Below are 14,651 nucleotides of genomic sequence, written 5' to 3'. Positions count from 1 at the left end.
AGATCATAACCCATTTCAGAAAATGCAAGCTTACCAGCGTGTAATTCCAAATAGAGACATTCAATGGGTTCTTTCACCTTCTCCAATAAGCCCGCGGGCCAAGTCCATTCGATGACTCGCCGCAGAGTGAAGCTGTCCCAAGGCTGCTCGGAGAAGCAGTTTCTCGGTCCCGGCTTGCACCGCAGCTGCCGAGATAGACAGAGAGTTTTTACTCTGCATAATATTACTGGATGCGATGCTGCAACCTGATTTGGTGCAAAATTAGTTAGTCGTGTACGCATACCACAGATCTACGTTTGCAAAAGCGGCAGAAGGAGGGTCCGGCGGGGCCTTGAGTTGAGCTTGAAGAAGTCTCAATTTGACCCTGCAATGACGTCCGCATACTAGTACTATGCATTTCCGTGCTTTCATTTCAGCTGACATTGTGAAAAGATGGACCGAAAAGATAAGTCTAGAGTATTACATGTCCATCAATTATTGGCTTGGAAACTTTGTCCTAAAATGACTACCTGTTACTACGACTAGTGCGGCGAAATATATAAGGCTTTAGCTTTAACTGAGATTGTAGCACAAACTCGAACTCGAGAAGCTTGATCTGAGAAGGCAAATATTAGAAGCATATTATAATCAGTTGAATTTTTAGTGATAACTGCAGCGCAATTGTGATGATCCAAGTGTATCGGTAACCGAGTAGCCATCTGGGCAAATCTTTCAACCCAAAGAATCTCGATGTTTAACCAAGTGACTTGAGTGCACGCTCAACACCCTCCCACGCATCAGTCCGCAGAACCCCATTGAGCCACCAGTTTCCCCCAGCATCTCTACCTGTCACTGCAAAGGTGTTCCTGAACGAAAGATGTGAATGAAGGACTCCGTTGACGTATGTCGGTTTCCCAATGCTGCTCATCCGGTCGGACGGGCTCTTCCCTGCCGAGTTACAGCGGAAGAAAAGTCTACCCCATACAGCCCCGCTCGATGCCAATTTGAAGACGAAAACATGGCCATTCCAGGCTCTCCAACCAGGGCAAGGTACCCTGATTTCTCCATCGTCTCTTTCAAGAGCGCTGTAATTGCCTCCACCTGCTCGGGTGTTTGTTGCTCGGCGACTGATTGCCGATTCCGCCAAGCAATGCTTCCTAAAGACTCGGTTTCGAGCTGCTGCCCATCCACAAATATTGGGGACATGCAGACGCAGTTGCCTAAATAGACATTTTCAGGCGCACTAAAAGAGTCGTGCAAGGAAGTACGTAGGTTCAACGCATTATGGATCATGATACGTTGACTTGGAGGTAAGCTGAGAACAGTGTATAGCATACGCCCCCACCACGCCAGAAGAACGTCACTCTCACTGACGAACCTCTTGAATTCGGCGCATCCGTGCTGACCAGAATCCGATAATTCCTGAAGGGCCTGCTCACGCAGCTTTCTCACGCTGTCAGCGGAGAGGAAGATGGTGCGCCTTTCCTCCTGCCGGTACCAGAATGAGTCGATGAGCCGTCGACCGACGAACATTAGAAGTTGGGATTTGTTGAGAACTTTGTCATAATATCGATACTTTTTGGCCGGTGTCTTTTGCCCAAGCTGCGTCAAGGGGTCAGACTCAAAGCTTTCTAGAGCTGGCACAGCACCAAGATTCCCCTGAACCATTGCCGACCAAGCTTTCATGAAAATCCCGATTCCCATGACGTCTGTTAGGGTGTGTGGAAACGTTACTGTCACGATTGTCGCGTCAAGAAATGTGGCTGTGTGAATAAATAGTTGTGGATGATCAGCGTATATCCAATCCTCCAGTTTCGTCGGGGCATTTTCGCCGCGGGAGAGACCATTCAAGGTGGCTGGAGAAGGCAATATTGTCGGGTTGTTCGGGGTCTTCAGGAAAGCAGCTGCCGATGGACAAGACTCAACTGGGACTTCATGTTGAGCATTTGTAAAAATAAAAGCGGGCCGAACATCATCATAGGACTGTGGAATATGATACTCCAATGCTCCGGACTCCTGTTGATTCGAACTTGGGAGTTAATCACATGTGAAAATATCTTGGAAGATGCCTCTTTTCTATATACTGTGGAACACTTACGTCTGAACGAAGTCGAGCGCCAAGTTGTCTCCAGTTGCCCGTTGAATACAGCTTCACCAAACCTTCACGAAGGGTTGACACGTCCAGGATGTCTTGGAAGACCAACGTGGCATCCAAAACGGTCCCCTTCATGGCCAAAGCCGTGTCCCACGCACGAAGTGGTATAACATGGTCTGAAACAACTTTCGCTGGCTGAGTTGGTTTCGAGCGGAAGAAATTCATCTTTTCAGGTCTGGTAGAGGTTGCCAGGTGACTGGGCTCGGAAACGGGGGAACAGAAGGTAGCGCCGCCGCCCTAGCTGAGGGCCGCCAGCATCGCATTATGTGGATTTGGCCAAGCTTGCTTGTAAACAATACCCTCTGCAGCACGAATCAAATGTGCCTCAAGCCAACAATCATTGTGCTCTTGCTGATGATTATGCCGAGAAATTACGTTGTCTCCTTCCACCCAGCGCAACGTAATATCGGGCTGTGCACAAGAATAAGCGCCCTTGCTTCCCGTCTGTATTGAGAGTAGCAGAACAGAATAGAACGAGCCAAAGGACCGTACTGCAAAAGCCAGAAATGACGAAAGAATGAAGCAAAAAGGAGTGCCATGACAATAGCCGCTTCGTATGGTCTAGATCCCTTTCATCGAGCATTTTCGGACGATTAGTTACGAATTTTGTGCCTCGAGGAGTAGATCGTCATCGGGCTATTTGAGAGGTATTTCTGTGTGACATAACATGGTCAGCGACCCATTCTCGCGTTCAGCTTGCATCTTCCATGCATTTCTGCTGGGATTTTCCAGTGCAGACCTACAGACCCTGGGTTTGGTTTCGGCATGGACCAACCCACAGAAGTCCACCGCCTCCCCTCATCCCCACTCAATATCCACGATTGAAGTTCTTGTTCCAAAGTGAGGAAAACCGTCATTTTGGTTCCTATCAATGAGCTCTGTTGGATCTACGGGCCTGAAGAGCGCCGTGGAGGGAATATATATTACCCGTACTACGTTATCCGTTAGATTTCAGCCCTGGAGACAACCCGCGTTCATTTCTATGCAGACGTGTCGCGAATGGCTTCTAGATTCCATATCCACTACCTACAAAAATTTTGGAAGAATAAAGGGAGTGTAGTGACATTGGCTTAGTACCCCGACAGAAAGTTTTAGACTTTACGATCATGGTGTACACCTTCGGCGATATGACTATAGGCGCCGGATTGAAGATCCCAAGATGTAGATTCCCTCGATAGGGTGCTTTGCTGCCAGCTCATCAGGCTGCTCCCAGTTTGTCACCTCAAGTGAGATACCAGTATCCCCCTGAACCTTGGTCCATAGACGATCCCAACTTGCCACATCGTGATAATAGTAGGGCATCCGTGCCTGAGTGGCATTCACTAGGTCTTGATCCCGGCAAGCCACAATCCGACATACAAGAAGAGATCCAGGCTTAGCGGCGAGCAGGTCAAAAATATTTCTGGCCACTGCTACCTGCGTTTCCCAGTCAAAGACGTGGAGGAACAGGGAGACGTACACGATGTTCAGCTGACCACTTAATTGAACCATCAAATTGGAGTTGCGGTCCAAAATGTCGGAGCTGATCATCTGGTCTCCCATTTTGTCATGGTCAAGGAAGAGGTCGTAGCCCAGCTCCAAAAACTCGGGGCGTAGGTCAGATCCGTATAGGTTGCTGCATGGGGCCCCATCGTAGATCTGAGAGTGAAGTTAGGCCATTTGCCCGATATTGTCGGTGGGAATTGCTTACCAGTTGCCGTAGCTCTTGACCAAAGGCACACCCTAGATCGAGCAGCTTATCTCCATTCTTCACACGGTCGAGCATCTCAGGGTAGCATGGGGAAGACGCAATGCTTAGTTGAAGGAAGGAAAATTTCCCAACGCATGCGTAGGGGAACTCGATCAGGTCAGTGGAGCGAGTCTATTCAATCGAGATATCAGACTCACAATGGCAAATGCCCGGTCTCTCTGATTCGAGTCAGCAATATGGTCCAGTTGATTAGTTAGAGGATACGAACCAACTCTTGCACATGTTGCAGAATCCTATCCGCTGGGATTTTGCTGTAATCCTGCAAGATTGAACGAACTGGCTCGTCCACATGATCCAAGTTAGGATCGTATAGAGACTTGGGATCGAATCCTTTCGCGAGAGCTTTCTTTAATTGAGAGTCGGGATGCATGCTTGATCGAGTAGGACGGAATGTAAGAAAAGAATATCAAGTTGGGTTTCTGTGCTTTGGAAGATGAGTGAGCTTGACGGAACTTATGTCAAATTCAATAATGGCAAAACAAGGAATATAATAGCACCGGGTCGAAATCTGTCTTCCAGGCTAGTTTTGTTAGTTGCAGATGATACTGACTAGGTAAATTGCGGTGTGTCAAGGCGCAATCTCCCATGGCTCTCTCTCGCAACTGGGTCCGGTATAGACCAAGGCGCCAAACGGAGGATTAGCCAGCCATCGACATCGGAGATGCGAGGGGCTTGCGACTGAGCTGGACGAGCGACGCCACATTCTGTGAATCTCACAACCCAAAGTCATTCTTGCCAACCATCGGACGCACTTGGCGGACTCACTTGCTACGCCGATCAAGGGGCTGGGGTATCAGCGGACGCGGCATGCTCCTGGGACACGTTGCCTACGGATGCCCGAAAGCTAAAATACAGCAAAAACATCAAAATACCCCCTCAGTTCAAGTGGTTACCGAACCAGCGTCTTATTTTGATGCCCTTTGTCGATTGTTTTTTTGTCGTATTTGGAAGAACAATATTGTTTTTTTCCTAAAAAAAAAGAAGGACCAGCTGATGAATACAGACAGATCTAATACAGACCCACAATTCCCCAAATAGCAGTAAATCGTAACATCAAGATACAGTTGCCCAGTGCTGCGAAATGCAACGCAACCAGCTGCAGGGGATAGCCAAATCAAGATTGGCAATGGCGGCAGTTAGATTGAGGTGCATTATACCCGCGTCCATTGGGAATAGCTTACTGCGAGCTTCCCGCGATCTGCAGTATCATAGATCGATCAGTAATTAGGCATGTGTTTTTGTTTTTCAAAGGGCTCAATCATTGACAATAAGGTCTTCTCTTGACCTCGCTGTTACCTTGTTAGGCCTACCACTATTAATTCGACGTCCGTTCGCATTTGCTCTGTGTTATCATCTTTGGCTTTCTGTACAATGCAACCTTCGATGACGAATACCGACCGGCCGGTGTCAATTCTATTCGGACCACAGTGTGAAGACGTCAAGAAAGCCGCTTCAGAGATTCGAACACGTCTCGCAGTAGATGACTCTGTCAACTTCATTGTTGAAGCCTTGGAAGATCTTCCATCCGCATGGTCGGGAATAATCGAAGCTTGGGCGCCGCTTTCTGAGATCCCTGGCGAAAGGCAACTCCATGTGCTCACAAAATGCTTAACTACCTCCACGTCCGATGCTCCAGTTGATCCTACGAATGTGCTCCTGACACCACTCACTGTCTTGGAGCACATATTGAAGTTCACAAAGATTAAAGAAGAAATGGGAAACCAGATCATCAACACCCAAGGGTTTTGCGTGGGATTCCTGGCGGCTGTCGTGGTCGCTTGTTCGGAAAATAAGGAGGACTTGAAGTCACTCACGAGAAGTGCACTGCATTTAGCAGTATCAATTGGTGCATTGGTGGACCTCGATGAGTTGACAAATGGTCGATCGCGATCTATTGTTGTACGCTGGAAGAACCTGTTAGGGCGCAAGGCGTACCAAAAGATTCTATCATATTATCCAGGGGTAAGGCATTATTTCCTGTTAGACTGAGAATATCGCTGACTGTGGCATTGTATAGGCGTACACATCATGTGTTGTGGACACGGACAGTGTCACAATAACTGCCCCCGAAGAGAAAAGTGCCAATATAATCCATGATCTCACAGCTTCGAATTTGACTGTCAAAGTCATCGGATTAAAAGGAAGATTCCACAATGATACACACAGACCTGCTGTTGACCGACTTATCGAATATTTCTCGAACGATGAGCGTTTTTCGGTTCCCAGCTCGCGCATGCCGGGATTGGGCCTTCGGTCAAATGTGGACGGTGAAGCAATTCGGGGAGGGAACATATGCGCGGTTGCACTGGAATCGATATTGGTGGCGCAGTGCAAATGGTTAGCCACTGCTGCAGGGACTCTGGACTCCATGCGTCAACATGATGATCAACCTCGGTTCGTCATCATTGGGCCGAATTCTCTTATCCCACGAAGCATCAGGAACCAGCTCGCAGATCAACCCGTTACCAACAGCATCGATCAGCATGTAAACCATGTCTCAAATGGTCTTACCAACGGCATCGCCCCGTTGGAAGTGGAAAATGATGCCCAAGTCAATGGAATGACCACGCAAGGTCATGATGAGCCAACAGGAATGCCAATTGCAATCGTGGGAATGGCTTGTCGGTATCCACAGGCTGACTCGGTGGAGAAGCTGTGGGAGATGCTCGAGCTTGGCCGATGTGCGGTTAGTGAACTGCCCAACGAGCGATTCAAGATGAATGAGTTCGGGCGGAAACCCGACGGGCCTTTTTTTGGGAACTTCCTAGAGGAACCAGATACCTTTGATCATCGCTTCTTTGGAATTTCGGCGAGAGAAGCGGAATCCATGGATCCTCAGCAGCGTCTGCTCTTGCAGGTGGCATATAATGCGATGGAGTCCGCCGGGTATTGTGGACTTGAGTCTTCCTCGATTACATCGGACATCGGTTGTTATGTCGGCGTCGGCTCTGACGACTACACAGACAATGTCGGATCACGAGATTCAAATGCCTTTTCAGCAACTGGAACTCTCCAAGCATTCAATAGCGGCCGTATCAGTCACTTTTTCGGATGGAGCGGGCCCTCATTAACCATCGACACAGCTTGCTCGTCAGCAGCCGTAGCGCTCCATCTGGCATGCAAGGCACTACAAGCCAAGGACTGTTCTATCGCTATGGCTGGTGGTGTGAATGTCATGACGAGTCCGAAGGTCACTCAGAATCTCGCGGCGGCATCTTTTCTTTCTCCCACGGGTGCCTCGAAGGCGTTTGATGCTAGCGCCGATGGATATTGCCGGGGAGAGGGTGCCGGACTAGTTCTCCTCCGACCATTAGAGGATGCCATCCGAAACAAAGACACCATTCTCGCTGTCATTGCTGGATCAGCCGTGAACCAAGGATCTAATTGTTCGCCTATCACGGTTCCAGTATCAAACTCCCAACAAACTTTGTATCGCAAGGCTCTCAAGGCTGCGGGAATCTCGCCTCACAAAGTGAGCTACGTGGAGGCACACGGCACTGGTACGTCAAGCTGTTTGCTGTCTTTTGTTTCTTTCACTGACTTCACACAGGCACCCAAGTGGGAGACCCGATCGAGTTCGATAGTATCCGGCAAGTCTTTGGTGGTCCCAGTCGATCGGAAAAGCTATACGTTGGCTCTATCAAGGACAACATCGGCCATACAGAAACATCGTCAGGAGTCGCCGCCTTGTTAAAGACAGTTTTAATGATTCAGAATTCTCGGATTCCAAAACAGGCTAATTTTACCCAGCTGAATCCTAAGATCCCCGCTTTCCAACATGATAATATGATTATTCCACAGCAGTCTGTCAACTGGAATGGGCACCGTCGTGTCGCCATGGTCACGAATTATGGCGCTGCGGGAAGCAACGCAGCATTACTTGTTCAAGAGTACGAGCCGCGACGCGACAATGCAACCCACGCGTATCAGAAATTATCTGAAGTCCCGATCTTCCTTTCGGCCAAGACTCCCGAGTCTTTGAAGTCTTACTGCGTTGCGGTTCAACAGTTTATCAATGGACGTGCACCGGAATCGCTGGGATATATTGTACAGGACGTAGCGTACAACTTGGCGAAGAAGCAAAACCGAAATCTGGACTACATGGTCTCACTTTGTGCAGATTCTCGGAATGCACCTAGCCTCCTTTCGCAGCTGAACTCGGTGATTTCGAACTCTGCAATCATTCAAAAGAACCCAGCGCGCTCAAATCCCGTCATCCTCTGCTTTGGTGGACAAACCGGAGCCACAACTAGCATCTCGAAAGACTTGGTTGAATCCAATGAACTTCTCAAGTTCCATCTGGTACGACTAGGCTGAGCCCTTTCAAAGTTTTGTTGCTAATTCTTCCCTTTTGCTTTAGATGGAATGTGAGCGCACATGCGAGTCATTGGGCCTACCAAGTCTTTTCCCGGTGATTTTTGAGCAAGCCCCAAAATTAGACTTGGCTTCCCTCCACTGCATGCTCTTTTCTATTCAGTATGCATCGGCGAAATCCTGGCTAGATTCTGGTCTGAAGGTAGAGCGATTAGTAGGACATAGCTTTGGCCAACTCACAGCCCTTTGTGTCGCTGGCAGCCTCAGTCTAGCTGACACCATGCTGCTTATATCATCTCGGGCCACTCTTATCCAGAGTAGCTGGGGACCGGAGAAAGGGAAGATGCTTTCTATGGAAGGCTCAGTTGATGATATTAAATCGCTTCTGGATTCTACGAAGGATACAGTGGACATTGCTTGTGTCAATGGGTCACGAGATATCGTGCTCGCCGGCAACGAAGCCTCTATTGACCATATTGAAAAGTCCATTGCTGCCCAATCGCTTCCAATTCGCGCGAAGCGTCTTGGAAGTACCCATGGTTTTCACTCCAGATTGGTGGATGCGATCATCCCAGGGTTGAAAAAAGTCGCGCAATCATTGACCTATCATAAGCCAAAAATTCCGATTGAGGCTTGCTCTGAGTCAGACGATTGGTCTTTTGTTGACGCAGATAAGATTGCTAACCATAGTCGCAATGCCGTTTGCTTCAAGGCTGCTGTAGAACGAGCTGCACAGGCAGCCAAAGGGTCTGCTGTGTGGTTGGAGGCGGGTTCTGCCTCCCCAGTCATCCCAATGATTCGAAGAATAATCCAACGTTGGAAGGGATCCGACGGCCACTTCTTCCAAGCAATGAACCTGGAGGGGCCACAGGCACAGCATAACCTTGCGAACGCTACATCGAATCTCTGGCTCAAGGGCGTGAGGGTACAGTTCTGGGCTTTCCATGATTACCAGAGTTCCTCTTACAAGTCACTGAACTTGCCACCTTACCAATTTGAGAAGGCCAAGCATTGGATTGAATTTGACCCTGGCGCTTTTGCCCCACAGCAGCCGCCAGTGCTATCGCCCGAACGAGATGACGAGCTTGTCAATATTATCGAGCAGAAAACAGATGAAGCGCTCTTCTCTGTGAACACATCTCACCCGGTGTATCACCTGTGTGCTACTGGCCATGCTGTAGTTGGCCAGCATTTATGCCCTGCCTCCCTTTATGTTGAAATTCTGCTGAAAGCAGTGAGCAAGCTTAGCAAGGGAGATCTGTCCGGAATGATGCCACAACTTCAAAATCTCAGCATCTGTGCTCCATTGATTTTGGAAAGTGAGGGTGATGTTTTCCTTCGGCTGTCACAGAATCATATTCAAAAGAATTGGTCATTCAATCTCTTCACTCGCCAGAAGCCCCCAGCGACAGAAACTCATGCGACTGGCGAGATTGGACTGCACAAGGTCGATGGACCGTCACAATTTGTGGCCCGTTTCAGATCGCTTGGTCGCCTTATCACTTCTTCTCGATCCCATGACATCACTAATTCCCCCAGATGCTCTGGACTGATGGGGTCCACTGTGTATTCTACCTTTGATCGAGTCGTCAAATACGCTGATTACTATCACGGAGTGCGCAAAGTCTTTGCAAGCGGCCATGAAGCAACAGGTTCCATTTTGCTGGAGTCTCAAACTTCTGACGGGATTTGCGATCCCATTCTTGTGGACAACTACCTTCAAGTGGCTGGATTGCATGTCAACTGTCTGTCTCAAGCTCGGAATGATGAGGTGTTCGTATGCAGTGGCATCGGAGACATTTTCTTCAGCGACTCTTTCATCGGTCAGGATGGCAAGCCGGCCAATTCTAGCACAGTTTATACCAGCTATGACCGGCCATCTCCAAAGCAAGCCATGTGTGACATCTTTGCCTTTGACACGGAGACCGGAAAATTGTTGGTTGCTATCATGTCCGCCACGTTCACCAGCCTTTCCATGGTCACTCTGACCCGTGCCCTGAAGCGTTTGAATAAGAACGTGAACGATGCAGATACGGAGCCAAAGGGATCTCTTTCGCAACAGAAGCCACATATGGAGTCCAGCGACAATTTACAAACTGTACAATCCGAGCCATCCGGTTGCGGCCATCTTCGAGCTATCCAAGAGATGTTCAATACTTTGTTGGGTATTCCGCTCGAGGAACTTCTTCCATCATCTGGTCTCGAGGACATTGGCGTGGACTCACTTATGCGAACTGAAGTGCTATCTGAGATTAAACAACGATTCGGCGTTGATCTCTCTTCAGCGGCTTTAATGGAGGTCCCCGACATCCAAAGCCTGGTGCAGATGATATTCCCAGACATGTCTCCCAATACTCCAACTGGCCCCTCCGTATCACAAATGGCAATAGAGCCATCCTCAGAGGAAAATATCACTCCAAATGGGGAGTCCCATCAGGTCACAACAGTCGAGGAGTCTCGTGAGCTGGCAGAGCTATCTCGGAGTATCTTTAGAGACATCAGGCACACTACAGCTCACAGCGACAAGACACAGTGGACTGGATTCTGTGAGACTGTCCACCCGCAACAGATGACTCTTGTGACAGCTTATGTGATTGAGGCTTTCCAGGCCTTGGGAATTCCTCTGGAAACTCTCAAATCCGGCGATTTCATCCCCGAACTACCCGTGTTGCCTCAACATCAACAGGTAAAAGGCCAACTATATTCTATCTTGGAATACTCGAGGTTGGTGCGCAAACGGGGCGATCTTTATTTGCGAACCGACGAGCCTATCCCTGCAACCCCATCATCAGTTCTGCATGAAAAAATCATTCAAATGTTTCCCCGTCACGTTCCAGAACACCAGCTTCTTCGTACCACAGGATCCAAGCTAGCTGCTTGCTTGACAGGGGATACCGATCCTTTGGCTATTCTCTTCCAGGACAAAAAAGCACGCGAACTGATTGGAGATGTTTACACACACGCACCGATGTTCTTCTCTGCGACCATGCATCTGACCCAGTTCCTCCGCTCCGTCCTCAGCAATTGCGACCCTTCAAGGCAGATCAAGATTTTGGAAATCGGTGCCGGCACCGGTGGCACGACTGGATTTCTCTTATCTCAACTTGCGGATATCTCTGAACTCAAGTTCCAGTATACGTTTACCGACCTCTCATCCTCTCTGATTACATTGGCCCGCAAGAAGTTTAAGGCTTATAACTTTATTCACTACACCACTCTGGATATTGATAGGGATCCTCCTCAGAATATGCTTGGGCAGTATGATATCATTTTATCATCGAACTGCGTGCATGCCACCCCCAATATCAGCAGATCGACCGAGAACATCCGCAAGCTGCTCAAGCCAGACGGGATTCTATGTCTCATTGAGCTGACCCGTAACCTCTTCTGGTTTGATCTCGTCTTTGGTCTGCTTGAGGGCTGGTGGAAGTTTGATGATGGGCGAGAGCATGCTCTGTCAACTGAGCACAACTGGGACAAGGCTCTTCGTCAGGCTGGGTATAATTGGGTAGACTGGAGTGACAACCACTCCAAAGAGTCAGAAATACTACGGCTAATTGTCGCTTCGCCAGCCAACATGAGCTTCGATCGGGAGACCCTTGTCACTGAGGAGACGGTTACTTTTGCCGAGAAGGATGGTGTTAAGCTTCAAGCAGACATTTACTACCCTGCTGAAGTGGATACAAGATTGAAGCCTCGGCCTATCGGTGAGTGCGCCAAATATGATTTGTCTAAGCTTTTCGCGGGCATTCACTTATTCTCATTTAGCTCTGATGATCCATGGTGGCGGCCATGTTATGCTTTCCCCGCAAGGACGTTCGCTCAAAGCAGACCAAGATGTTGCTAGATGCTGGCTTCCTACCGGTGAGCATTGACTATCGTCTTTGTCCAGAAGTCTCTCCTTGAGGGGCCTATGCAAGATTGTCGTGATGCTCTCCACTGGGCTCGTTCCGAGCTTCCCCAGTTACGCCTTCTGCGCAACGATGTTAAACCAGACGGTGATCAGGTCGTCGCTGTTGGGTGGTCAACTGGTGGGCACCTTGCCATGACCCTTGGTTGGACACCGTCTGAGATCGGTGTCCGTTCACCAGAAGCAATCCTCTCGTTCTACAGTCCAACTGATTACGAAGATGATTTTTGGACCAAGTCTAACCTTCCATTCGATCAACCTGCTCCTCCAGAGGCATCATATAATCCATGGGAGGCAATATCGGATACTCCGATTACTTCCTACAATCCCTCGGCGGCTAAGGCTGGGTGGATGTCCCCTCATGATCCTCGAAGTCTGATCGCGTTGCATATGAATTGGAAGGGGCAGACGCTGCCTATCTTGATGAGCAAGAAACGCCCCAACAAGTCAGGTTCGGTCGAATTAAATTTTCCATCGCCAGAGGAAATTCAAGCTATCAGCCCTCTTGCTCAGATTCGAGCAAAGAACTATCACACTCCCACATTTATAGTTCATGGGATGCGTGACGACCTGATTCCCATTTCCCAAACGCAGAGGACAACCTCTGCTCTCTCTGTTCAGGATGTTGACTCTGATTTCCGGGTCATTGACGCATTACACCTGTTCGACATCTACCCTGAGAACAAACAAACTAATGATGAACTGCAATCTGTTGTGGACGGTTACAAGTTCTTGTCGGACCATGTCCAATGAGGAGATAGCCGGTTACTGGCTTACTGGCTTCATTCTGTTCCCCTTTCTTCCTTATTATGCCAAAAGAGTGTCATCATTTCTAGGATCTTATATAATATCATTTCGTTGAAGTCTTCTCTAAAGCCTGCAGCTTGTTCATACTATAAATTCTGTTACTATCCACGACAATCCTAATTAGCTGTTTTTCTTTCGCAATTGGCTCGAAATACGTACTGAGCATTCGAAAAGCTTGGTCTTTGAACTTGATCTTCCTCGACTGTCTCTAGTATAGCATATCTTCCAGTTAGAATTCCATTCTTATAAAACCATGAATAGCAATGCAGAAAGTCACTTGGATCCATATTCTTCATTACAGGCCAGTTTTTGAAGTACGTAATAGCATTCTTCTGTCCAGCTTGCAAATATCCTTTCACTGATAGTACTGATAGCTACCTTGTTCTCCGAGTCGGTTACATGGATGTGTATTTTTGAAAATGGAGTGAGTACATGCCATCATGGCCATGCTCATGACCAGCCATGCCAATGCCGACGCCAATGTGTCTAGTGGTAATGGGGTCGTAGAAGCGGACAATCCTGCAAGGCACTACTGCTATTGACTCAACAATGCTACGGCTGCAGTCGGTGAGAAGAGACCTGATTCTTGTGCGAGGCCCAGCCAAAAGTTCGTCGGAATGGTTCCAAATACCTCAAGTTGCAAGGGTCTTGTAAACATTGAGTCTCTGCACGCAGGGGCACATGCGAGAGCTGATCATACTGGTTGCGGCATGAGAGGATCCTAGCGTAATAGACCTAGTAGCACTGTTGACGACACTTGGACAGAACACTGCCAGCCTTGGGACCACTTAGACCCCACTACGAGTACCGGTAAAATTGCTAATCCTTCTGCCTGCCAGTGAGCCGCCTCATAACCCCCCACGCTTCAAACCCGAGTTCATCTACGCGATGATCTACTACCGCTAAAGTTTTAGGACCGGTATTTGACCCTAATCCGTCATTAAGAAGGGTGGGAACTCTCTCGCAGTGTGCACTTCAGTTCTGGTTTGACGATATGTATTTGACGGTAGCTGTGCTACATGCAGGGGTCTCGGGCATGCATATTGTGGCATACGTAGTCTCAGGATATATTGCAGGCAAAATGCTGGCCCAGTGCACCCCCTCCCTTGAAAGCGAAGAGTGTAATTTCGTAGCTTAGGATACCAAATTAGTAGCGGTGTCACATTCGAGTCAAGGTTAGTTTCCTTCATCTTAGTCGCTTTGTATGGCTTGTTCCTTGCTGTCTCCGTTGACGGTTTGAAACGAGCCATTTACGTTACGAATGTATTACAGTAAAGTTACCGGGATACAGTGTATGTAATGTATACGTATAAGGTGTACGTAATTTATGCGCTAAAGCTACGCTCCCGTCCCGTCCCAGAGGGCCGGCCCGTGCCCACCCCGCAGGAGTGGTAAGCGATGAAACTCAAATGCAACTTCAGACGCCGTTTATGCTCTGTTCAATACGGTATTCTTCGTTAAATCGAAGGAAAAGCCTCATGCTGAAGAGAAGGTAGTTCTATTCGATGACGTTTATTAACTCTGTAGCATTTACGTCTGATCAAGATCGGTCGTGACGCAGGAGGTCCACGAAGCGGCTGGACCCAAGACTCTGTTTCACGAAAGCGCTCAGATCTCGGCTATCTCGCAGATTTTGCAGATCTTGCAGCTGCACTCAATTCTATGCCACATGCCACCCGTGTGTGGAATGTGTGGAGTTACACAGCATAGAGAGTGGGGCCTTGGCGCATGGGCAT

At 48.6% G+C, this 14,651-nt stretch overlaps 3 protein-coding genes across 3 annotated transcripts; 1 reads left to right on the top strand and 2 right to left on the bottom strand.

The window, feature by feature from the left end:
• Nucleotides 1-733: 733 nt before the first annotated feature.
• N7468_008486 (uncharacterized protein) lies at nt 734-2,299 on the bottom strand (the record flags this gene model as incomplete). Its single annotated transcript, XM_058477782.1, is given in 3 exon segments — nt 734-922; nt 940-1,995; nt 2,078-2,299. 3 exon segments carry the CDS (start codon nt 2,297-2,299, stop codon nt 734-736), a joined length of 1,467 nt encoding a protein of 488 aa, XP_058328127.1.
• A 966-nt stretch (nt 2,300-3,265) lies between these two features.
• Nucleotides 3,266-4,254, bottom strand: N7468_008485 (uncharacterized protein; the record flags this gene model as incomplete). The annotated part of the gene is made up of 4 exons (XM_058477781.1): nt 3,266-3,772; nt 3,825-3,971; nt 4,022-4,042; nt 4,093-4,254. The coding sequence occupies 4 exons, from the start codon at nt 4,252-4,254 to the stop codon at nt 3,266-3,268; spliced, it is 837 nt and encodes a 278-aa protein (XP_058328126.1).
• Nucleotides 4,255-5,255: 1,001 nt separating this feature from the next.
• N7468_008484 (uncharacterized protein) lies at nt 5,256-12,861 on the top strand (the record flags this gene model as incomplete). The annotated part of the gene is made up of 6 exons (XM_058477780.1): nt 5,256-5,846; nt 5,902-7,384; nt 7,435-8,186; nt 8,245-11,905; nt 11,967-12,037; nt 12,091-12,861. 6 exons carry the CDS (start codon nt 5,256-5,258, stop codon nt 12,859-12,861), a joined length of 7,329 nt encoding a protein of 2,442 aa, XP_058328125.1.
• Nucleotides 12,862-14,651: the final 1,790 nt, after the last annotated feature.

The sequence above is a fragment of the Penicillium chermesinum genome (assembly GCF_028974085.1).
Source record: "Penicillium chermesinum strain IBT 19713 chromosome Unknown utg000006l:1.0-2335141.0:1.0-2336784.0, whole genome shotgun sequence".
Classification (NCBI taxonomy): Eukaryota; Fungi; Ascomycota; class Eurotiomycetes; order Eurotiales; family Aspergillaceae; genus Penicillium; species Penicillium chermesinum.
Note: the sequence above shows the minus strand (reverse complement) of the source record. Positions and strands in the feature narration are given on the sequence as shown.